This window comes from Sciurus carolinensis, chromosome 2 (genome assembly GCF_902686445.1).
Source record: "Sciurus carolinensis chromosome 2, mSciCar1.2, whole genome shotgun sequence".
Lineage (NCBI taxonomy): Eukaryota > Metazoa > Chordata > Mammalia > Rodentia > Sciuridae > Sciurus > Sciurus carolinensis.
Window position 1 is genome coordinate 118,783,187 of NC_062214.1, and position 26,004 is coordinate 118,809,190.

Here is a 26,004-nt window from a genome sequence, read left to right on the forward strand (position 1 = left end):
ATGCGTACACTCTTTGATCTAGCAAACCACACTCTCTGGAATTATAACCTGAGGAACGAAGAAAAGATGTACTATAAGGATGTTCCATAACACTGGTCATAAAAGGGGTGGGGAAACAGGAAAAAAAATTAGATGTTAAATTATGACATGGGTACACAATTGAATACAAACCCATTCGCCAGGAATAATGATGTATATTATTTAATGACACTTGAAAAATAATCAGGCATATGAGGAAGGTACAATTTGATCTTACAATAAACCTTGAAAATATGTAATTGTCTAATTTTTACATATGAGGAAGTTGAAACAATGGATCTAACTTGCCAAAGGTGACAAGAGGTGAAGCCAGGATTCAAGATAATTAACATATAACTTCTGCTCTCAAGTAATTTAGTGTAGGGCATGGGATTAGAGATAAGTGTTTGGTATGTCAATCTCGGTATGGTGACCCATGCCTGTAATTCCAGTTACTCGGGAGACTGAGGCAAGAGGACCACAAGTTCGAGGCCAGCCTGGGAAACTTGGCGAGATTCTGGTATAAAAATATGTTCTAAAAAATAAAAAGGACTCGGATTTTGTTCTCAAAATAAAAAAGGCTGGGGATGTAGCTCAGCGGCACAGCGCTCCTGAGCTCAATTCCCAGTACCAAAAAAAAAAAAAAAAAAAAAAGAAAGGAAATGGAAAGGAAAAGGAAAGGAAAGGAAAAGGAAAGGAAAGGAAAGGAGAAAGAAAGGAAGAAAGAAAGAAAGAAAGAAGCCACGTGAATCCCGAGACCATGTACCTCAGGTACTTTTCCAACTACCTTGCTTTTGTGCAAAACGGAGGCAGATCTACTTCGTAACGTTACTTAACACAGTGGACATGCAGTACTTGCAATCTGCTAAACAACTCGCTCAAGGTCACACAATTAGTGGTGGAGTCAGGAATTAAGCGCAGGATTTGAATATCGTGTTCCCAGAAGCACGTAGGAACTTAGGTCAAGAGCTTTTCGCGGCTTCAATTCCTAACGCGGCAGGTATGGACTTTCCTTCTGCCCTATAAAGCGCACCTCAGAGATCAGAGAACACACACAGGTCTATCGAGAAAGGGAGAGAAACTTTCGGAAGCTGTATACCTTGTCTACTTTTCTCTCCTCTGACTTTCTACATCCAAGTACTTACTCTTCAGTCAACCAGGGAGCTGTTTTCTGGGGGCGGAAATGACGTCTACATTCACGCGCCGGAAGTAAGCTTACTGAGTGAGACGCCGAGCTCAGAAGCCGATGGACTACGCCGCTAGTGGGGCCTGAGACAGGAGTCAGGTTCTGTGTGACCATTTTCGCGGCCTTAGGAAGCGATCGTTGCCATGACGGCCCAGGGAGGCTTGGTGGCCAACCGAGGTCGGCGGTTCAAGTGGGCCATTGAGCTGAGCGCGCCTGGAGGAGGCAGCAGGTGAGCGCCTGGATCAAGCTCGACCTTAGAGCCTTCTCCCCAGAACAGCCCCAGAGTAATGGGACCTCAGCCTGAGGCGCATTCTCTGAAAAGGTTGGGTGGCAGACAGACGTCCCCTGGAGAGGTAGCAGCTTCTCTACCGTGGAGGTTACTTTTCCCTAAGGATACTTATTTCAGTCTTCCCAATAGGCAAAGTGACTGACGAGCCCATCCGAGCGCTTGGCCTAATGTGGGTAGTGCATCTGAGGCTCTTTGTTACTATGATTGGTAGAACAAGAACTGTAGGATATACAGTTTGGGAAGTTGCAGCTTCTTTCTCTTGGTTTGGTTCCTTAGGGGCCGAAGTGACCGCGGCAGTAGCCAGGGAGACTCACTATACCCTGTCGGTTACTTGGACAAGCAAGTACCTGATACCAGCGTGCAGGAGACAGACCGGATCCTGGTGGAGAAGGTACAGAGGTATAGATGTTACCCTAGTCCTTGAGCCATTCAGGACCCACCCTCCTCTTCCAAGTAACTTTACTGTAGATAGCCTTTATAATGAATGGAAACTAAACTGCATGCAGTTAGTATTACAGTAGTTTACAGCTCCAACAGTGCTTAATAATTGGAAAAGTTAAAGACTTTCAATAAGGTAAGGAATTAGGAAATAGTTCCAAAACGATCTGCTGGTGGCAACACTTTCCAGCTGAATTCATCCTTTTTTATGCTAGTTCCCTGACATCACACATCCAAACTGTCAGAATATTACCTTCAAAACAGATCCCAAATCCTACTATTATTATTATTTTTTTTTCTGACACCAGGGATTGAATCCAGGGGTGCTTAACCACTGAGCCACATCTCTAGCACCCCCTCCCCCTTTTTCAAAAAATTTGAGACATGGTCTCCCTAAATTGCTGAAGCTGGCTTTACAATCCTCCTGCCTCAGCCTCCCTAGTCACTGGGATTAACAGGCTTTCACCACCATCACAGGCCTACTACTACTTCTTGCCTTTATCATCCTGGTCCTAGCCACCATCTCTCACTCAGATTTTTGCAAGACTTTTTAAAAAATCAGATATATGATAAACTATGTATGTGCATATAAATTATTCCAGAGTATAGTTTATGTACAGTGAACTGCATTCAGCTAAAGCATGGTTTATCAACCTCAGCATTGTTGACAAGTGGGGGTTAATACTTCTTGTTGTGTGGGGATTGTACTGTGCACTGTGAGATGTTCAATATCCCTGCTCTACTCATTAGATGCCAGTTGTGTCCTTCCCTACACATTTCCAACATTACTAAATGTCTCCCAGGAGAGAAATTGCCCTCAGCTGGGAACCTCTAAAGGGTAAAATCTGATGAACTTTAACAGTGGTGTGCCCTCATGAAATCACCATCTTAAAAGAGAATGTATTTTTCATCTCCAAAAGATTCCTTGTATTCCTTTTCGCAGAATTCTAAGTGGTCTTGTTACTTTTACCTAGCCCTCCGTAGTTTATTCTCATCACAGCAGTCAAAATCATTTGAAAATATACGTCAGATCATTTCTACACAGAACCCTCCTATAACTCCCCATTCTTTTAACATAAAAACAAAGTCTTTATAATGTTCTACATAACTGCATTGATCAAAGCCCTGTAACATCTCTGACCTCATCTTCTACCATTTTGCCCTTTATTGATTGTTGATTTTACTTTAGTCATAATGGTTTCCTTTGTGCTCTCTGAAGATGGCAAGACAAGGGTACCCATTTTGGGTTTTTTGTATTTGCTCTTCCCTGTTCTTGGAATGCTCTTCCTTTAGATCCTTTCCTGACTTGCTTGCCCATCACCTTTACATCTCTCAAATGTTTTGGTCTTTGTGAAGATTACCCTTATGGCACTCCTTATCCTGTTTTCCTATTTCTCCATGTCATTAATATATGATATGAATACATAATATGATAGTTACTGTCCATCAGCCTTATCTTGTAAGCTCCATGAGTATGAGATTTTGTTTGATATATCCTAAGTGCCTAGAGCAGTGCTTTACACTTTTTTTCCTTTTCTCATTTCTCTCAACCTTAATATTGCTCAGTATTACACAATCTTTGTACATGCATTCATGATATGGATGTGATCTTCACAACATGAAAATGACAGAGCTATTATCAATCTTTTTCTTAATAAGTATTATTTATTTTTTCACACGGTAATGGAGATCAAACCCAGGGCCTTGTGCATGCTAAGCAAACACTGCCACCAAGTCACATCTCTAGTTCATTATCCTGTAATTTTTCATCTTGGTACATCAAAATATATGAATATGTTATTTTTGGTGTAACTTTAGTCAAGTGCAGTGGTGCATGTAATCCCATGTAATCCCAGCGACTTTAGAGGTTGGGACAGGAGCTTCACAGTTTTGAGTCCAGTTTCAGCAACTTAGTGGAACCCTGTCTCAAAATAATAAAAAGGTCTGGGGATGGAGATAAGTGGTAAAGGACCCAAGTTCAGTCCCCAGTATTTAAAAAAAAAAAAAGTCATTTTTTTAAAGTCTTTTTTCTAAGTTTCTTTGTTCTTTTGGTACCAGGGTTTGAACCAAAGGGTGCTTAATCACTGAGCCACATTCCCAGCATCTGCCCTCCACCCTTTTTTAAATTTTGAGATAGGTTGTCAATATGTTGCTTAGAGACTAAGTTGCTGAGGCTGACTTTGAACCTGTGATCCTTTTGATTCAACTTCCTGAGTCACTGGGGTTATAGATGTGTGTTTTTTTTAACTGTTTGTTTGTTTGTTTATTTATTTATTTATTTAAAATACTGGATTGAACCCAGGGGTGCTTTTCCACTGAGCTACATTCCCAGCCCTTCTTATTTTTTTAAGACAGAGCCTTACTATCCTGAGGCTGGCTTTGAACTTGTAATCCTCCTACTCCAGCCTCCCAAGTTACCCAGGCTTACAGATATTCACCACCACACCTGGCTTTTTCTAGCTTCTTGAAATGGATGCTTAAATCTTCTAATATTAAATCTTCGGAAAAAAAAAAAATCTTCGAATACATTTTAAGATTAAAAATGTATTACAACTCAACTCTAGCTGTGTACAAGTTTTTTTTTTTTTGTTGTTGTTGATGGACCTTTATTTTATTCATTTATTATGTGGTGCTGAGAATTGAACCCCAGTGCCTCACACATGCTAGGCAAGTGCTATACCACTGAACCACAAACCCAGCTGTGTATACAAATTTTAATGCAGCATTTTGTTGCCAATTAACATTTCTATTTTCCATTTTGGGGATTCAGGGATTATAGTACATTTTTAATGTCTAAATATAAGAGATTTTCTAGTTACCTTTTGATTTCTAGCTTAGTTGCATTATAGTCAAAGAACATTGTATGCTTTGAGTTCTGTGACATTGAGATTTTCTTACATGGCTCAGCAAGTGGCCAGTTTTTCTACCTGATGTGTTTGAAAATAATATGAATTCTGTAGTTGGGTATGTTGTTATATATGGGTTACTTGGATTGTTTGTTAACATCATTCAAATCATCTATGTCTTGATTTGCCTGTTCTTTTTTTTTTAACAAAAATTTTTTTTTCATAATACCTTTATTTTTTATGTGGTGCTGAGGCTTTAACCCAGTGCCTCACACGTGCTAGGCAAGAGCTGTACCACTGAGCTATGAACCCAGCTCCTGCCTGTTATTAAGGTGTGCTAATCTCCCAGCATGTGGAGTTGTCGATCTCTTTAGTTGTAAAAGGAAAAGTGACATATATACAGAAGTTAAAGGACAAAAGCAGGAAAATCTTTTCTTTAGCCAAAATTGCAAGAAAAAAATGACTAGAAATTCTATGGGGAAAACTATAACAGACTGTGAGGCTATTTTATATCTTTAATAGAAGGGAGCTTCCTGTGGCAACATGAAGAAAGGAAAAGGGTAGTAGAATTGAGGAGTCAACCATGTCAGAAGCAGGGAATTAGGAATTCTGTTCATTTAAAAGTCAGTGATGGGGGGCTGGGGAGATAGCTCAGTCGGTAGAGTGCTTGCCTTGTACGCATAAGGCCCTGGGTTTGATCCCCAGCACCCCCCCCCCCAAAAAAAAAAAAAGTCAGTGATGTAGTAAATGGGGATTGAGAATATTGAGAGGTTATAACTTTGTGTTTGTTTTAGCGCTGCTGGGACATCGCCTTGGGTCCCCTCAAACAGATTCCCATGAACCTCTTCATCATGTACATGGCAGGAAATACTATCTCCATCTTTCCTACTATGATGGTGTGTATGATGGCCTGGCGACCCATTCAAGCACTTATGGCCATTTCAGCCAGTAAGTATTTTTGAAATAATGAACCCTTCCCTATGTTTTAAGAATTGAAAGTCTTAACTTGGGAGGCTGAGGCAGGAGGATTGTGAGTTTAAAACCAGCCTCAGCAGATTAGTAAGACATTTAGCAACTCAGCAAGACCCTACTTCTAAATAAAATACTAAAAAAGCCTGGGGATGTGGCTCAGTGGTTAAGCACTCCTGGGTTCAGTCCCCGGTATCAAAAAAGAAAAGTCTTAGGCATAGATTTTTTACTAAAAAGTATGCAGGGTAGTGGTGGTAGTAGTGGTGATATGGAGGGAAAAACAGTGCTGCTCATGATATTCTGTTCACCTTTAGCGGTCCTATTTGCTGTCTTATTTTGGGCTTATCTATATTAACATATATGATTGATTTGATTCGGGTTTTTTGGGTACCAGGGATTGAACTCAGGGTCACTGGACCACTGAGTCACATCCTCAGCCCTATTTTGTATTTTATTTAGACAGGGTCTTACTGAGTTGTTTAGCGCCTTGCTTTTGCTGAGGCTGGCTTTGAACTTGCCATCCTCTTACGCGTGTGCCACCGTGCCTGGCTTGTTTTGGTTTTGACAGCTTCTGTTACCCCAACAGCTTTCAAGATGCTAGAGAGTTCAAGCCAGAAGTTTCTTCAGGGTTTGGTCTATCTCATTGGGAACCTAATGGGTTTGGCATTGGCTGTTTACAAGTGCCAGTCTATGGGACTGTTGCCTACACATGCATCGGACTGGTTAGCCTTCATTGAGCCCCCTGAGGTAAGGCAAACGAAAGATCAGATTTCGGGCATTTGTATAGTGAATAGCTGACACATTTTATGGTAGGGAATTAAGAGTATTGATATTATGGTTCATTTCTTAAGTAATAAAAGCTTAGGAGTTTTAAAAGATTTTTTAGTGATAAGGTAAAACAATTTATGATTAAAATATTGATTCAGAAAGTTATTTTGATACTTACCACTCACCTGCTTATTGTTTCTTCTTCCAGAGAATGGAGTTCAGTGGTGGAGGATTGCTTTTGTGAACCTGAGGAGGAGGCACCTGGTACCTATATATTTGGGCTTCATTTACATCCTTCTTTAAGCCCTGTGGCTCCCTAAGTATATATATATTTTAAGTATACTCACTGTAAATCACTCATGTTGAAAAGAACCAAAAAGTTCTCTTATCCATGGTGAGGAGACAGATCCTAGAAGGACAGTGTGCATATTACTACAAACAAAGAAACTAAGCCACAACCCCTGACTGAAAATAATGTAGAAAACTTTATTTATGTTTGCAGTACAGAGCAAAACAAATAAAACGAGAACTCTATGTAAACAAAAGAATGGTTGCTGCTAAATCAAAAGCAATAGCAGCATCTCTCTTCAATAAATTAAATGGTTGAGAACAATACTTTTAAAAGTTTCACAAATTCCCCTTAAATCTATTTTCCTTAATATTTTACTTCTATTTAACACAAGCTGGGACATAAAAATTCTGTTGGAGACACTTGTGAAAGATGTGAGAGAATAGTGGATTCAAATTATACATGATGAAAAAGGAAAATAAACCAGAAAAAAGAACACATAAATATGTTTACAGTGTAATTGTTATTTTAATACCCACAATAAAGAATTTTTAACATGTTTAGGGGGAATGAGGATTGGTGGAATCTGTGGGGCCACAACAATCAGAGGTAATGGAAGATAAAGAGCCGTGGTCTTCCTCCTGCCAAGAGGAAACTGGCACCTGTCAAACAGATGCTGCAGTTCAGATTTCAGCTTTTAAGATAGCTATGGAAGGCAGAGGGCCAGAAGTAGGAGAAAGTATATTATAACCTGCCCTGGTAAAGTCATAGGTAATACTTAAAAGCTGGATCTTACTCAAAAAGCAGGTCGTCTTTGTCTTCCCTCTTGAAACACAAAGCCCCTTTCCCCTAAGGTGCATTCTCTCATCAAGTTTTCAGTATTGCTTTATTTGCAGTGATTAAGAGACACAAGACACTTTAGACAGACAACATAAGCAACACATAGATGTGAAATGCTTTAGACAGATGAGTATAAATCTGGCCTAATAACCATTTTTCCATGTAACAGTGATTTTATGTTTTAGGGATTAAGGTAGTGGCAATGTTAACAAGTCACTAATTCCCTCATCCCTTTAAAGATTCTTACAGAGTTCTAACCACAAACAGCAGTTCTAAAATTACCTTATTTTCTGCCCATATTTATCCTATATAGGAAAAAAGTCACATATCACTTTGGCCAGGAGTATATGTAAATGTTGGGAAATTCTGGGGCAGGCTGACCTTCACAGTCCGGAGTCTTGAAGATCTTATGTCCTAGGGGACTTGATCCATCAGTACTATACTCAATTAAGCAGTGGAGTGTTGCAAGGGGAGTTGTAAACCAATTTCTATTCTCCCCAGGAAGGAGCAGAAAAAAAGACTTAAGATCCTGTCTGCTTTGCTACCCCTGAATGGGCCTGAAGTATGAAAGAAGAGCAAAGGGAACAAATTAAAATGACTTAATTTCTTAAGCCATATTGAAGGATTTTCTTCTCTGTTCCTGTGGGTCAAAAAAATTATCTGTGACTGGGAGCTTATTTTATACCTTACTGGGTAATCAAAGAACAGTGGCACTATTTATCATTAATAAAGTGAAATTTAAACGCAGCTGTGAATATAGGCAAGAAGGCAGCTTCCTAAATACCCATCTTGTACAAGAAATGAAGATTTCACATATTTGAAATTACTGCTCAGTCACACAGGTAATTTTCCCTATGCTGGTAAGCCAGGTATTTTATGATCAGTAAATTAGTAAATAAAAAGATTTTATTTACTAATTTGCAAAAGTATTTCCTTGGCACATTTAGAACTTTCTGAAAACAAAGAGCAGAAGACTGTTGGCTTGGATAATAGTTCAGAGCTAAATTTCTACAGTCAGAATGAAGAATAAAAGGAGAAGGGGGGAAATGCTCATATTGGGGGCATTTAGTCAAGTGTCTCAAGTCTTAACTATGGCTTTAGAGAGGGGCCATAGGTTACTTAGTGAAAGCAAATTTTCTTGAAACACACCATTGCCAATTTGTATGCTATTTTAAGTAGGTAAAGAGCAGCAGCTTGATAACTTTGGCACTATGGAAATAGTATGGCTCTAGAATTTCCAGTTCCATTGCTGAATTCCCCCTTTAAAAGACAGTCCAGAACTTTCAGAGAATGATTTTAGCCAGTCTTCCTAGTATTTGTTCCTTAAGGTTTTTTGATCCAGGCCCAGTAACTTGGGAAATGAAAAGAAGGAAAGGAGAACCTGGTCAGCGTGCATCATGAACTATTTCTTAGATAACAGCTTGTGTGTTTTGCCCTTGTCACCCAATAACCAGAGACTATTCTGATAAATCTTAATAGCTACTCCTTAGAATTTCCTTAGTTTAGCCATTTAAAGAGAATCTAAAAGAGAAATTTCTTACCTTTAAAAATTTTTTTCTGTGGTAACATTGCCTGTGTTACAACCACAGAATTGGTTTTGAGCTAAGAGAAACACACAGCTGAAATATACACTGACACAGTACAGATACTTAAACCTGACATTCTGGGACAATCTTATTTTTGAGGAAGGAGAGGCTGCTGCCATGTTTCAGGTTTTGTAGATAAGTACCCTAATATAACAGAGACCTAGAGCACAGGAGGTGCACTGGAAAAAATTAGCTAAGAAAGGTTTCCATCTTGGCTTGCTACTGGTTATTTTCACAAGGCTAATAGGCCCCATATACTTGGCCAATAATTCTTTAGTAAGGTGAGGCTGTCTCTGGCAGTTACCCCTGTGGTGTCATCATTGAACCATGACTTCTGAGACTTGTTTTTAATGTTGGCTATGTACTTGCTTTTTGTCTTTAGTTGCATTTCTAGCATTCCTTTTACCAATCTGCTATCTTCAGCAGTACTAAAAGGTTACCATTTATTGGCTTTGCTTGTTAATCCTGTCTTGGTACTGAAATGGTTTTGGGACTTGACCATTTTTCTAATGTTGAGGGAATATCTGCTGCTTCTGTCATTATAAGGGAGCCAAGAGCAGATCTATATGTATTCTTGCTCCGCTCATCAAAAGTTCAGTGTTATGTGTACAGAATATAGGACTCTAGTTGAGTGAGTATGGTAATAAAAAGCCATCACTTCCATGGAGGATGGAAGCCTTTTAGAAAAGGAGAGACCAAGCAGAGTCATTCAGGAGCAGATCATGAATAAATGGTGATCACTTCACTGCCACCACCCCGGACAAGGAGGACTCGCTCTAGTCCCTCGGTGAGTACTTCTAGAAACTCCATGTCTTCAGAACTTGTCAAGGAGACAAACAGGCAGAAAAATTCACTTTATAACCTGGTATCTCTTATCTGTTGTTATCTGATAACAGCATGCTTCTTAATAATTATATACTCAGAATTGGAAATGTCTGAACTTTTTCTTTCTTGGGTACTGGGGATTGAACTCAGGGGCAGTGGACCACTGAGCCACATCCCCAGCCCTATTTTGTATTTTATTTAGAGACAGGGTCTCACTGAGTTGCTTAGCACTTCTCTTTTGCTGAGGCTGGCTTTGAACTTGCAATCCTCCTCCCTCAGCCACCCAAGCTGCTGGGATTACAGGTGTGTGCCACTGAGCCCAGCTCAACTATTTTTCACTGGAATATTTTAAAAACACTTATTACTTCATACTAAATTGATCTTGAATTTCTATATTTCCTAAGTCTGAACTTTTGGTTCAATTTAACCCTGTGAAGTAATCTGTTAGATATTTTCTAATGTTATTAAGAAGTTGGGGAGTCCATAGTAATATGTTATTCTAAATGGTAAAATAAAATGCAAAAAAACCCCAACAATCCAGATAGCACCCAAGTAATTTCTAAGTGAAGCTGTTTAAGTCAGATTTTCCTGCCAGTTCTTTTTTCCATTTTAAACCTCTTTTCCAAAAGAGAATGGGCCAGTCTATGTTGTAATTCTGAAAGGTTCCCATTAAAACAATTCTGGGATGAGAATATTAGGGAAAATCCTTTTTTTTTTTTAAATTTCTTAAAGGAGTCTTCATCTCAACTGCTTCTCCCCTAACTCCATCCAAAAGAAAAAGACTGCAAAATGGTTAGAGTCTGAAAAGGAAAAAGGTGGTGGGTATTCTCTCTCTAGGATGGTCACTTAATATAAGACATCATACTGCAAAAATATCAACCAAAAAATCTTTTTAGGATTGAGAGAGAATGTATTGTACCCCCAACTTCCCAAAAGGAGATTAATCAATTTTACCACTTTGTAAGAAACCTTGCCTAAGACTTCAAAGGTCTTCCTCAAAGAGGGTAAGTGGGGCATAGACAATGATTTTTATGGTTTCCTAGTTATCTAAGAAATGGGCTAATAAAATTTTCCCAAATGGTAGCTCCAATCTTGGAAAGGATACAGTTTTCATCACCCTCAGGGTTTCGGGGTGGCCCTGGCATATTCAACAAAACCAGCTTTGCTTCATGGGACTTGTTAACTATAACCTCATTCAGCTTCACTGCTGTATGCATTCTTCTTACATTGGACTGGTCCCTGGGTGGGAAATAAACAGTTAAAAGCAAAAAGAAAATAGTTACAATTGAACTTAAAAACTTGAGACCCAAATTGTTTTTTGCTCAACAATGGATAATGTGACAAAATAAAATAATTTCCTTATATTAATATCCCAAGTTTTCTCATATTCAGTAAGCTAACAGTATGGAAATGAACTATGTGGAAAGAAGATGGTTAGCTTGTGTACAGTGTTTAATTGGGGGCTAATATGCATAGGCAAAAAAATAGAGAGATAACTGGATGTGGGTGAAATGAACAGAATCCATCCTATGTATCAGGCTGTCACATCTGTGCCACTGACCAGGACACTATTTTACATGATAAGCTTCTGAGAGGGAAACTTACGGTCGCATGTTAAGTAGATCCTGGAATCCTTCCATTGACTTGGCTTTTTGTCCCCGGGATGCCATGTATTTGTCTTTTGTCCAAGTCATGTGCACTTTCTCCTGATAGGTTTCTGTCTCTTCATCCTCATCAGAGCCAATGCTGGTCAGTCTTAGCATCGAGTTCCGGTCTTTTACCAACTGTGCCTGGGAAGGTCCAACAAAGTTATTCTACCTAATATTCTCTCATGCTTCAACTATTTTGAAACAAAATGGGGTTTTATTGGATAACTGATACAATGAGAAGGAAAGAATTTGTCATCCTATGGAAAGAACACAGTATCATCTCTTTCGAGACTTCACAGAGCCAGGATTAGATCAATGTAATAAGGTCTCACCTCCCTGTCCCGTTCTGTTTTGGATAGCCTCATGTGCCGGAGCATCTGGGACCGTTGCTCCATCATCAGTGTGCGCTCATAAGTATAAGCTGAGATATCACTGTCGTGCTGTCAGAGACATCACACACAGTGGGCAAAATGCACAAAGAAGAAAGGATAGACCATTTTTATTTCCATTCAATATCTTGAATCAGAAAAGCTATCACAATATCAACCTTTCACCCCTATTCTGTTCAGTTTCTGATCTACAAAAACACATTATTTTGAGGTTGTAAATAAAATCAAGGCTTTGAATATTTTCTGTAATCTATTACATGTGTTTCCGTGAAACACAAAACACAAACTCTAGACTACATTTTTCAAACATAAGTCTAATAGTGTGTGAATTTAAGAATGAATTAAAAAATTTAAATATATTAAGCAGACAAGAATCTGGCAGAAATACAAGGGGCTGCATGATAAATAAATAGGAAAGCAAAAACAAAAAGTACTACCAAACATACATTATTTATGTATTCTACTTCTCTAGGTGAACAAATTAGAATTTTACTGAAGTAGGGGATTAATTCACATTTACGGCTGAAGACTTTACCAAACTAGAAAAGGTTCTAGGAAGATAGGGTTGGGGTTGGGGAAATGGTGGTCTCCTCTCTCTCAAATTCTACTTTCTTACCATCTCCACCACTTCCACCTCTGCTTCGATGCGCAGGTGATACAGGAAGGTGGCCAGGTCTTTCTTCATCTGGATACTGTTGTCTTCTAGTTGAGCTACTGTGAAGATCCGTATACTGCATTTTCGCCACACCTGACAGAATGCCATATGTATATGGAAAATAGATGCAAGGCAAAATAAAGTTATTTCTAAAACATGAGGCATTTTGACTTAGAACAACCCTGCTACAGCATGAGGATATTTATTCTTTGCTTGGTATGTTACTGTATCAGGGCAAAAGATTAAGAAATGCATTAAATAAAGTTTTAAGGAGTTCTTCATTTAATAATAAAAAACTGACAAAAAATATGTCTCTTATGATATTGTGAAATAATTGACCTTTGTCCCCATTTCTTAGAATATAACTTCTAACATCCTTTGCATCTTCATAGTGCTAAGTATGTTTTTGTATGCCAATGAGTTGGCTCATAGCTAGCAGTCTCTGCATAGCTTCAGAAGAAGGGCAGGTTACCAGAAAGAATAAGGCAGATTAGGGGATTGAAACTTTCAGCCCCAAACCCCAACTACTGAGGAGGACAGAGGGGCTAAAGGTTAAATCAATCACCAATAGCCAATGATTTGATCAATCATTCCTATGAAATAAAGGCTCTATGAAATTCCTAAAGGACTGGGTTCAGGGAACTTCTGGATAGCTGAACATATGATGGTATGTTCAGCTAGGAGGGTGGCATAAGCCAGACAGGGCATGAAAACTTAAGCCTCTCCCCTCATGTGTCATCCTGTGCATCTCTTCATCTGCATTCTTTGATTACAATATCCTTTATAGTAATTCAATAAGTATAATAATAAAAGTGTTTCAGTTCTGTAAGCCACTCTAGCACAAGGAGGGGGTCATGGGAACCCCCCATTTATAGGTGGGTCACAAGCATTAGGTAAACCAAACCTGGGGCCTATAATTAGTAACAGAAGTGGGAGGGTCATCGTATGGGACTGAGACCTCAATATGTGGGATATGATGCTATGATGGGTGCACTACAGAAATGATAGATGTGTGAGGAAAAAAACACATATCAGTGTATCCTCACTTGTGATACATTAAGAGGATGCTTTATTCAGATAGTACATTAATGATACCAGACTAATTTAAATTTCAGTTTACCTAGTCTTAGCAAAGAATGAACATATATGTGTATGAGACAAACACACACCCCTTATACTTCCTTAAGAGACTTTTCTTTTTAATATGTGTTCACACATTACTGTTTTTTCCAAAGGCAAATTGTATTTTCTGACTTACATTTGAAGTTAGGTTGTTATCAAATATAAAGAAAACTATTTCTCATAAAGTTTGAAACTGGGTTATGGAAGAATCAAGAATAATCCCTGACGTTTTGATTTTAAGCCCCAACACAATATAATCAAAGGAGAATTTGTACAGTGAACTAAGAGAGAAGGGAGAAAGACTTTAAAATTTGCCTAAGATACCTTGTGCTGTTTCAGTAGGAATGGTAAAAGCATGAGCATTCCCCCATCATGCACAATCCACCACACATCAATGTTTCCCTCAGAAAATTGTTCCACATTGCTGGGAAAGAAGGAGACATTTTTAGCTACCAGCAGGGCAAGATGGGCAGCAGTTGTCACTCGAACTGTTCCTAGGGAGAAAAAAGGAGAGAATCAGGGTAAGTACAGAAGAATCCTTGATTTGCTTTGCTTCCCACTGTGTCAGGAAAATAAGAATGACATTTCTTTGAGCAAAAGATGCCCAAATACGTAGGAGGTTATACCCCATTAAGTAACAAAACTCACTGAGAACAGTCTGAATAGCTAACTGACCTGGATTGAGGATCATGGTTTATTTGACTAGATATATTCTTATTACTACACTTCTGAGGAGGGATAGGTGAAGTTGGACTATCCTTCCAATTCCTGTGAGGATATCAGTATGAAGAATCATGAAAGAGGGGCAGGGGATGTAGCTCAGTTAGTAGAGTGCTTGCCTTGCAAGCACAAGGCCCTGGGTTCAATCCCCAGCACCAAATAATCATCATCATCATCTCATCATCATCATCATGAATGAATGAAAACATGGCAGTTTTGGACATAATTCCTAGCCTAAGACTTGACAGAGCTAAACAACTCATGAACATAAATGTAAAGCTGGAGAGGGTAGGTAAAATCAGGTCATTAATACTAGTAGTGTTTTAGGTGGGCTTGTCAGACCATGCTTCATGATGCTTACTTTAGAAGGGTATGGGGTAAGGTTGGTGTAAAAGGGATTTAAATCTATCCCCCATTTGGGTCTTTAAGTTAGTATGGAAAATGTTTTGTATACCAATAAAAGTCTTCCAAGCACGAGCATCTTCACTTTGGCGCCAACCATTGGGCCAGCCCATCACCACTGTGTTGTGCTTCATGCCCCCGAGGCCACATGATTGGATAAGGTGGGAAATGCCTTCTCTCAGCTTGGCAGCCACCACTAGCTGGCAGAATCCTTTTACCTTCTCTGCCTCCATTAGGTGCTTAATGGTCTGAAAGAAACACAAAACCCTAATAATGACTTGCTTTTCCTCAGACCTTTAAAATCATTATTCCTTCTCTATATTATACTCCTCATTTCTTTCTAAACTCTGCATAAGACTATATCTCCTATAGAAAAGTCCCCCCAAAATTAAAGTTATTCCAATGAAATATCATCCTTTTGTCTTTTTCACTTTTTAAGTGCTGGTAATCTACATGTAGTTTCAGCATTCTTTCCCCCTGTATTCTGCTTTTCTTCCTTTGTAACACATAAAAAACTGGAGAATAGGGATCCCCACAAAGCAAATATTCAAACTGCTTTCTTAATGACAAGAAGAGTTCACTAGTGTGAACAAGATCTCTTTCCTTCTTCAGTCCTAGTAATGACCTGGGGCTTCACTTTCAGAAATTCAATCTGATGATTCAGTTTCATTTTAGGATTTTCTCGGGTAAGTTTTTCTTTTTGCTTCTCCCATTCTTGTATCCTTTTTGACATTTTAATGGTGATTATTGATGACAGTTTCTTTGATTTACCCCCTTTGTGGAAAAGGGGAGGGAATAATGGTATAGAAAATGGATCTGATTTTCCAAAGGCAAAGATTAAGTCAGTGGTGTAGGTAGGATAAGAACCTTGACTTGCAACCTTGTGCTCTTTTTGTGAATTCTGACCATCATTCCAATGTTTTTCAGGATTTCTAGTTTTTAGGGTTTCAAAGCATTCTAAAATGAAATCCAGAAAAAAATTCTGAAATGCAATTGAAATTTTGCCAACAACAGGATTAGTTCTATCATTTACGATAAATATTAGGGCTAGTGATGTAGCTCAATGGTGCTCGCCTGGCATGTGTGAAGACCTGGATTCAATCCCCAGCACTGAAAGGGGAAAAAAAAAAAAAAAAAAAAAGGCTGAAAAATAAAAGCATTGGAGAGGAAAGTACTTCCTTCTTCAGGAGAACTCTGATGTTCAGTAAAAGAATCTTGCTCATGACAGCACGTAAGTTGGAAAAGTGGAAGAAGAGTTGCTACTTGACCCTTGTCGTAAGATTTAGGAATCCTTCCTATAATTCAGAATAAATTTAATTATATGATTTCTCTCTCAGTGATCAGATCAATGTTTGGAGTCTATTTGGGAATAATTTTTAGTGTTAATAATCTATAGTTTACTAATGATTTAAATGGGGAGAAAGAATAAATAGTTGTCTTCTGGTTCAACCTATTATCTGTTTTAAGTTTCAATATCAGGTGTTCTCCAAAAGCTCATGTGTGAGACAATGCAAGAAAGTTTAGAAAGGAAATAATTGGATTATAAGAGGTTTAACCTAATCAGTGCAATAATCCCCTGATAGGGATTATCTTGGTGGTAACTGTAGGCAGGTAGGGTAGCTGGAAAAGGTGGGTACCTGGGAGCGTGCCTTTGGAATTTATATTTTGTCCTTGCTAAGCAGAGCTCTCTGTGCTTCCTGGTGCCATGACCTGAGCTGCTTTCCTCCACCACGCTCTTCTGCCATGGTGTTCTGCCTAACTCGGGCTCCAAGAAATGGAGTTTGCTGTGGACTTAGACCTCTGAAACTGAGAGCCCCCAAATAAATTTTTCTTCCTTAAAATTGTTGTTGGCAGGTATTTTGGTCACAGCAGTGGAAAAGCTGACTAAAACAATGACTGTTCAAAAGCCAGTGCTAGCTGGGCATGGTGATCATGCCTGTAATCGCAGTGTGGAATTATGTGGAAGTCTGAGGCAAGGGGATTGGCAAACTCTGAGGACAGCCTGGGCAATTTAGTGAAACCCTGTCTAAATAAATGAGTAAGAAGGTATGGGAATTTAGCTCAGGGGTAGAGTGTTTGCCTAACTTTTGCAAGACCCTGGGTTCAATATCCAGTACTGCAAAGAAAAGAAAAAGAATCAGCACTAAGTGGGAAACCTGGATCATGCAGGAAAGGAACTGATTTATTTGTCTGAAATTTTACTACTAAACATCACAAAGCTGTACACTAAGTATTATTAGTCAATAAATCTTGACTCTTACCTGCTCAGCAGCTAAAGCTTCACCATAGTTCTCCAGGAAGTTTCCCACAATGACAGAACCCACAATAGTGAGCCCCTTTCCTGCTTTGAGCTGTGAGGCAAAGGTGAGGAGACGAGGATGCTTGACATGTAAGTCTTCATCTAGTTTCAGTAATACAAGCAACTGAGGCCTTTGAAGAGGTTGGGTGAGGGGGTGGAGGAGAGAAAATATTTTAGATTTGGGAAAAAGAATGACAATTTCCCCCTTTAATTCAGGAGAGCTGTATAAAACATGCAATTTGATAATAGGAAGAAGTCAGAGGAACAGGATGAGGGTACTGAGATATTTTGAATGCTCTTTGTCTTATCTCAAATTCACTGGTCTTCAAGAAAAGATAACAAATGACAGAAATCTAGATAACAAGTCACATGAAGAAAAGGCAATAAAGATTTGGGATAGTTCAAAAAAAGGTCCATTACATCAATTCCTTGAGCTGTATGATTTTCTAATCCTATAATCAATAAAGCACATTTTTGTGTGTGTGCATTAACTATGTGTCAAATACCACTAAGCTCTGTTGATTTCTTTACCTCCAGTTTTTAGTATGTGGAGGTCCTTCCTCCAGCCGAAGCAAAGCAAACCGGGCTGCACTGAGGGACAGCCCACGGATACCATCACCCCATTCCTTCTCAGCTCTGGAAGAAAAAGGAGAAAAGAACAGAGACAGATTTAAACCAAGTAAGTAGAATTTCAAAAAATAAATTTTTTTTCTGATTCTAAAAGTAACAAATGTACAAGGTAGAAGATTAAAATGTTGAAGATTAAATTATATTAATGATTTGTATACTTTTCTTCACTAAAATAATGAATCCACTGGGAGCGAATGAACACCACCCACTTAGTCCCTGTGTGTATTCAAAAGCAACAATGTAAAATAGTAATGTGGATTAGGAAATTAGCCTTGGATTAAGACCAGGAGCTTAAATTATTCTGAAAATATGTGGGAAAGCAAACTTCAATGTAATCTTCTGAATCAAAATGTTGTTTATTGATCATTTTGGAAGTTGTTATGAAGTCTGTTGTTACAAAATTATTCAGGACTAATTACATTTTCATTTCACAGACAATTCCTTGACTTCAGGAATATTTATATTTGTGTTATACTGTGTACCTATTATTATTATTATTTGGATATGTTCTTTAAGTTACTTTTCACTGATCTATTCACACTTTCTTGCAATGAAAAGTTTATTATCTGTAAAATGGTTAAAAGAATCAGGGATGCAAAATTTATTTAGGGACAAATGAAGTTACCTGGATCCTTAATTAATTTTCACTGAGTTGACTCTAATCACAAGAGCCAGTCTTGATACTTTTAGAAGTAATCGAGGTGAAATCCACACTCACCCTTGGTACTCAATGTACTTGTAGATCATACCAGCTATTACCATAGCTACGATGGCATAATACCAAGAAGAAATGAACATCAGAGCCAGACAGATACTCATTCCCATGAAAGAGAGGGCCCTAGAAAGTTAAAAACATAAACAAGTATCTTTCAAAGCAGCAAAAAAGAAGCCGGTGCTAAAGATGCTTCTCAAACTATTTGTGGTATGGGTTTATTATTTTTAAATTTTCAATCCATTATAGACAGAACTTTTGTAAAATGAAATAAAAATGTATTGTTAGAAAATTTATCACAAGCCTGGAATGCTGTGGCAGATCTGTTTTTGTTTCGTTGTGGTGCTGGGGTTGAACCCAAGCCCTTGAGCATACTAGGTGAGTGCTCCACTACTGAGCCACACACCCAGCCCAAGCGGCAATGTTGAGTTGCAATAAAATTTCTAAATCCTTATTCTCAATTTCTACAGTTGTCCTATCATTAACTGGCAACAAACAGCTGGTAGATATACACTGAGCCTCCAAAGCACCGTTTGTAATAGAGTATTTCTTCCCACTGCTGTAAAAACATGCGTTTACAGCAACCCTACAATCATCATCTATAATTATGAGGACAATTAATACTAATTTGGCAAAGCAGATATTGAACATGCAGTCAGAAATGTTAATACCTCTGTAATCTTTAAAGATTTTTTTCATTTGAATATTTCTAAAAATATTATGAACATTTAATTAACACAACTCAAAATCCACTGAGGAAAATTTGCTATTAGTTTCCTTACAATACATAAGAGAAATTTGATAGGGAGTAATGAAATGCTTGCTATTTTTTTTAACATGCCTCTTTGACATAAAGATTTATCTGTTTATCTATTATGTATGTAGTACTGGGTGAATTTTAAACTTGAGGAGTCAAGCATGATAGACAAGTGTTCTATCACAGAATCAAAGCCCCTACCTAAAATATTTGTTTTGATCAAATAAAATTAGATAGACAACTATATTTACTGAAGTTCTTCTGTGTGCAGAATGAATATTAGCCATGTGATGAATTTTAAAGCGTGAGTAGGAGAGTTATTTAGAGAAGATTAAGATCTAATAAAAAAGACGAAAAAAATAGAAGCAAAATAGCAACACAAAAAAGTTCATAATGAAGTTTTAACTAAAGTTAAGGCTAGAAAGAGGATCAGAATTGTTACAGTTAGTCGAAGATATAAATTTTTGTCCATTATATCACTGCCCACCATTGGTAAGTGAAGTCAGATTAAGAAAGCTAGCAGGGGTTGGAGTTGTGGCTCAGTGGTAGAGCGCTTGTCTTGTTTGTGTGGAGCACTGGGTTCGATCCTCAGCACCACATAAATAAATAAAAATAAAGGTACTGTGTGCATCTACAACTAAAAATAAAAAAAGATTTTAAAGATGTTAGAAAAAACATTGCTGATAAGCGGATGATGACACATAATGGGGGGTGGGAGGGGGGCAAGAATGGAGGAAGGAGGGACTGTATAGAAGGAAAAGAGGGGTGGGAGGGGTGGGGGAGAAGGAAAAAATAACAGCATGAATCAAACACCATTACCCTATGTAAATGTATGATTACACAAATGGTATGCCTTTACTTCATGTACAAACAGAAACAACATGTATCCCATTTGTTTACAATAAAATAAATTAAAAGAAAAAACAAATAACTCTCAGCTTATGAAAAAAAGATGGGATGCCAGCCAGAAAACTTGGATGGCTCCTTCAGGACTGGGGAGGCTTAACCACAATAATGGCAGCATCATTTCATTAAGAGCTTTACTACGTACCAGTACGTAAGTATAGCACTGAAGTGCCGTACTAAGCACTTCAGATTTATCAGTCCCTTTACAAATGAGTAAAACAAGATTTTACATGGTTATGTGCTCTGCTGAAGGTTAAACAGGAGTGTAATGGTTAATTTGAATCGTCAACTTGATTGGATTAAGAGATGTTGAGGATTAAGAGGACACTGGGTGTCTCAATGAGAGCGTGTCTAAAAATGATTGGAATGTGGGATAGGAACTGAAGTGGAGATCCTCTGTAAGTGTGGGCAGCACCGCCCAACAGGATGGAATAAAAGCTGGAAGAACAAGGAAGCAGATGCAAGCTCAGCTCTTCTTGAACGGGTTCTTGATTTCTGCTTCACCCATCTGAGGATATTGGACTCTTGCTTCTTCATTCTTCCAAAGCAGTCTCTGCCAGTGATTCTCCAGGGAGTTTCCAGAAGCCTTGGTTTCGGCCTAGGGTAGCAGTGTTGATCTTTTTTGTTCTAGGGCTTCTGAATCTTGGACTGTGCAGCTGCTGGTTCTTCCAGCTCTCCAGCTGCAGACAGCCATTGTGGACTATCCAGCTTCTGGTCGTGTAAGCCAATCCAATAAATCCCCTTTTACAATTGTACTTCCTGTTGATTCTGTTCCTCTAGAGAACCCTGACTAATACAGGGAAGAAATAATTGAGCTATGAACTTGGATCACCTGAATCCACAGTCCACACTGTTAACTACAAAGTGAAATTCTCCTAAGGAAGAAAGTGTGAGACTGACAACTGATGAGAACATGAGATCAAAATAAAAAGGGATCAAGTTAAGTGCTTAGCTAAGAGAGAAATGAGAAAACAGAATTGCAATGGAAAGGCTGTTTTAACCTGAAGAATGAAAAAGTCTGGAAATGATGTATATTTTAGTTATCATATTTATTCTTAGTGGGTTATTATAAAGTGATCAAATTATTACAAAGTGATTTAGGAAAAAAATTGAATACAAATGTGAGTTCACATGAGAATTGAATGTTAAAAATAGACTTATAAAATGGTTGGCCAAGATAAACAAATGCATCGAGAACACAGAATCTCAAGCTGGGGCTGGAACTCAGTGGCAGAGCACTTGCCTAGCATATGTGAGGCACTGGATCCGATCCTTAGCATCACATAAAAATAAACAAATAAAAAAAGAATCTCCTACTAGCTTAGAAATGTTTCCTCTCCAAAATGTGAAGAAGAAGAAAATGAATAGACTTACCAGTGGTAGTAGCGGAATCGGGGTCGCCAATTGGGTGTTCGAAGTAATGTTTGCAAGGCACATGCCAAGTTCACAAAGAGGTAACACATGAGAAAAAACCTGGAAGAACAAAATAATAAGCGCTGGGGTTGTAGCTCAGTGGTAGAGTGCTTCTCTAACATTCTCTGGAACCTGGTACTCTTTTTAAAAAAAAAAAGAGCAAGAAAAAACTGAAGTTGCATAGGTAGAGAAAAACCCATAGTAATTTATGTTAGCCTTACATGAAAGGTCTCAGGAATATTATTATTTAAGTGAAGTTAAACTTGTATTTAGCCCACTATGTCACTATCACTACTGTTAAATGATCAGTGGAAATCATGTGTTATATATCATTTAAGCAAGAACAACTGAAGAGAACAACTAGTTCTTACATGGAAAGAATTGGGGCCACAAGATCCAGGGAGGCGATAAGAATCCCCAGCTCTGCAATGGCAGCAGTTAGAAGTAAAGCCCAGGTAGGTTCTCCATTGGCTTTGCTGTGACCAAAAACCTGTGTATAGCAAGGAAAATATGAGTCATAGTTATAGTCAGTCAATGTGCCCTGATTCTTGTAACCTATCATTTGACATATGAAAGATAAGTGTTATCTTTTAAACCTACAGTTTGACATCTGAAAGATCTTTTAAACATCCTTATAGAAATCATATATAAACTCATACTAGAATTTAAAGGGTCTTGTACTAAAACCCCATATTTCTATATTGATGATCTAGTAATTCCTAAGCCCACAAATATCACACTGTTTTCCATAAATTGTGGAAAAAATAAGAGGACATAGGAAAGTGTCACTCACCCTCAGAAATGGTATGATGTTATCCTTAGCAATAGCCTGAAGCAGCCTTGGGGCACCTGTGAGGCTTTGAAGTCCAGCCCCACATGTTGAAAAGAAGGAGCCAATAACAATCACCCACGGGGATGGCCAAGATAATGTGCCCACCACCAAATTACCTTTCACAGCATCCCCAAACCTAGATAAGAAATAAACAGTAGGGAAATTTAATCTGGAAATAACTTCAGATTTTACAGAAAGATAGTCACCAAATATTTTTCAATTTATAAGTTTTAGAAAATCAAAATTGAGGCAGATATGAATACCAAGAAATGTAAAGGTAGAAAACTTTGATTGAAAGGCACTGATGGGGAAGAGGGGTTGGGGATGTAGCTCAGGAGGTCAAGTGGTAACCTACCATGCTAGAGGCCCTGGTTCAAAACCCCCCCAAAACAAAACAAAACCAAAAAACCTCAAAGACATTGATGGAGGTTGCTCAGTAGTAGAGCATTTGCCTAGCATGTACAAGGTCCTGGGTATATCGCATTACCCACCTGCTCCACAAAGGCACTGATGACCTATATTAAAACACACATACACACACACACACATATAAAATCACACGCACACATACTAGTAGGGCCAGAAAATAAGATAAGCTTTGGTTGTAGCTTTGGATTATTAAAATATTTGCTTTTGGGGCTGGGGAGATAGCTCAGTCGGTAGAGTGCTTGCCTTGTAAGCACAAGGCCCTGGGTTCGATCCCCAGCACCCAAAAAAAAAAAAAAAAAAAAAATTGCTTTTGAGGGGAGATTGTTACATAGCAAAACAAAAAATGGGAAATCCATAATCTTAACATTGTGCATACTCTGTATATTTTAATCTATGTACTGTTTTTAAAACACCAATGAGATCTTACATCACCTATAATTCTGTATTTTTTTTTTTTTTTTTTGTACTGCAGACTAAATCCAGGGTCTTTCTTACCACTGAGCTGTACATCCTGTTCTTTTTTTTATCTTGAGACAGGGTCTCACTAGGTTGCTAAAGGCCTCACTAAGCTGCTGAAGCTGTCCTCATACTTGTAATTCTCCTGCTTCAGCTTCCCAAATCCCTGGATTACAGGCATAAGCCACCATGCCCAGCTAATTCTGTATTCTTTTTAAGCATATGCATTTTACTGTGTTATGAAAAAAAATGAATAAAAATTTAGTGGTTTGAATAATATTGCATCATAATTTACATAATCCATTCTTCTAGTGTTGATTTTCTATTATACAAAGAACACATTAATTAACATCTTTAATGAATATACTACATTGATGTATCAGACTTTTTCCTTATAGCAGATTCCTGAGGGAAAAACTGTGGGTGGAGATAGGGGAGGGACCAATATATGTAATCATTTCAAAATCACAAACTGCTTTCCAGAAAGGTTATACTTATTGGATGCATGTGACGTTTTGAATCTTACATACAAACTCTACACAAGACTTGAAATTTGCAAATTTGATGGGTGGGACATGGTAATCTCTAATTATTTACATTTTAAAACTAAGTACCATACACTCGAAATAATATATAAAACCCAAATGTGTATCTCAATAAATTTCCACAAAGCAAATACCCACAAACTACCATATAGGTAAAATAAGAGAACACTTCCAGCACCCATAAGTCTTTCTATTCCCAATCACAAGTCCTTCCTTCCTCCCCACTTTCCATTATTCTTTTTTTTTTGCGGTGCTGGGGATTAGAACCCAGGGCCTTGTGCTTGCAAGGCAAGCACTCTACCAACTGAGCTATATCCCCTGCCCCATTATTCTGTTTTTTGAAAAAATATTTTTAGTTGTAGCTGGACATAATACCTCTCCATTATTCCATTTTCTAATGTTATGTAGCTTTATGTGTTTTTAAATTTTATATATGAAATACAGTATATACATTTTGTATTTGTTTTTTTTTTTTTTTTTTTTTTTTTTTTTTTTTTACTAAGCATTGTGGAAATTCTTTTTTACCCCCACATCCTTGTGGTTATTTTACTTTTTAAAATATTTTTAGATGTAGATGGACACATACCTTTATTTTATTTATTTATTTTCATGTAGTGCTAAGGATCTAACCCAGTGCCTCACACATGTTAGGCAAGTGCTCTACCACTGAGCTACAGTCCCAGTCCAGTTATTTTCTATTGCCTGAATATATAATCTACTCATTATAGATATCTGGATTATTTCCAGGTTTTGGTATTTAAAAATACTATTACTATAAGAATTCTTCGCATGATTTTTGTTTTTGTTTTTCCTTTTTTATTCTTTTTGTTTGGTACTAGGGAATTGAACCCAAGGGTGCTTTATCAATTAGTTACATCCTCGGCCCTTTTTATTTTCTGTTTTGAGACAGGATCTTGCTAAATTTCTGAGGCTAGCCTCAAACTTGAAATCCTTCTGCTTCAGCCTCCTGAGTCACTGGGATTACAAGCGTGCATCACCATGCCCAGCTTGTGCATGATTCTTGATGCATATGTGTAGATATTTGTTGGGTATTCCTAGAAGTGGAAATGCTGAGTCATAGGTATGCACATAATCAACTAATGAGATAATGACCAATAGTTTTTTAAAATGGCATTCAAATTCACACTTTCAATAATTTTTATAGTTTAACAAAGCTCCATACATCTTCTATTATACTAGTATAACATATATAATAATATATAATACATACTTTACACACACATACAGTGCTAATAATTTATTTTTCTCAACAATATTTATATGGCATCTATTAGACTTCCTGTCCTCAAATAACTCAATCTTGTCAGAAAAAGTGATATGGAAATGAGTAGCTGCAATATAGTACGGTACGTAAAACAATGTATTAAGTTCAAATATAGTGGTCAGACAAAGGCAGGCATGGTTCTCTCTGTCTGGGTGAATGTGGAAAACTTTACAGGAGAGAAGACACTTAGCTCTATCTTAGGGATGAGTATGACTCTGCCAGGTGGGATAACTGATTCTTTTTTGATACTTTTAAGTTATACATGATGATAACATTCATTCTGACATCATTATAGAAGCATGGAGGGCTGGGGTAGAGTGCTTGCCACGCAAGCAGTTGGTAAGAGTGCTTGCCATGTAAGCATAAGGCCCTGGGTTCAATCCCCAGCACCACACACACACACACACAAAAGTATGGAATATAATTTGTTCTAATTCAGTCCCTTATACTTCTCCTTTCCTTTCCCCTGTTCCCTTCCCTTTCCCTCTACTGATCTTTCTGTTATTTACTTATAGCTTTTTTAAAAAATTAATATTTTGTGGATGTACATGATGGTAAAATTCACTGTGGAATATTCATATATGCACATAGGAAAGTTAGGTCAGATTCATCTCACTGCTTTCCCCCATCCTGTCCCTTATTCTTTCCTTTCATTTCCCTTTGTCTATTGATAATTGATTGCCATTCTGACTAGAGATGATATTATTTCATTGAATAGATTGTTCATTCCTTTGGTTTGTTTCTCTAAG

At 37.9% G+C, this 26,004-nt stretch overlaps 2 protein-coding genes across 8 annotated transcripts in view; one reads left to right on the forward strand and one right to left on the reverse strand.

The window, feature by feature from the left end:
• The first annotated feature begins 1,230 nt into the window (after positions 1–1,230).
• Emc4 (ER membrane protein complex subunit 4) lies at positions 1,231–7,307 on the forward strand. 3 transcript variants are annotated; one of them, XM_047537408.1, is made up of 5 exons: positions 1,231–1,433; positions 1,770–1,884; positions 5,572–5,725; positions 6,315–6,493; positions 6,723–7,307. In XM_047537408.1, exons 1-5 carry the CDS (start codon positions 1,348–1,350, stop codon positions 6,756–6,758), a joined length of 570 nt encoding a protein of 189 aa, XP_047393364.1. In that variant the 5' UTR covers positions 1,231–1,347; the 3' UTR covers positions 6,759–7,307. The 3 variants fall into 3 exon arrangements, with proteins under 3 accessions (XP_047393364.1, XP_047393370.1, XP_047393367.1); XM_047537411.1 differs by having other exon boundaries at positions 1,232–1,433; positions 6,333–6,493; XM_047537414.1 differs by lacking the exon at positions 6,315–6,493.
• The window catches only part of Slc12a6 (solute carrier family 12 member 6), an 89,226-nt gene continuing 70,200 nt past the window's right edge, over positions 6,979–26,004 (reverse strand). For all 5 annotated transcript variants that reach the window (XM_047537385.1, XM_047537394.1, XM_047537391.1 and 2 more), the window contains 13 exons: positions 22,502–22,676; positions 22,080–22,198; positions 21,670–21,768; positions 18,639–18,758; positions 17,822–17,926; positions 17,253–17,421; positions 15,044–15,239; positions 14,194–14,363; positions 12,709–12,840; positions 12,036–12,143; positions 11,660–11,844; positions 11,160–11,293; positions 6,979–10,041 (listed from right to left, as the gene is read on the reverse strand). In XM_047537385.1, coding sequence (XP_047393341.1) covers positions 9,950–10,041; positions 11,160–11,293; positions 11,660–11,844; positions 12,036–12,143; positions 12,709–12,840; positions 14,194–14,363; positions 15,044–15,239; positions 17,253–17,421; positions 17,822–17,926; positions 18,639–18,758; positions 21,670–21,768; positions 22,080–22,198; positions 22,502–22,676 — 1,804 coding nt within the window. In that variant the 3' untranslated portion in view covers positions 6,979–9,949. The remainder of the gene's footprint in view (positions 10,042–11,159; positions 11,294–11,659; positions 11,845–12,035; positions 12,144–12,708; positions 12,841–14,193; positions 14,364–15,043; positions 15,240–17,252; positions 17,422–17,821; positions 17,927–18,638; positions 18,759–21,669; positions 21,769–22,079; positions 22,199–22,501; positions 22,677–26,004) is intronic.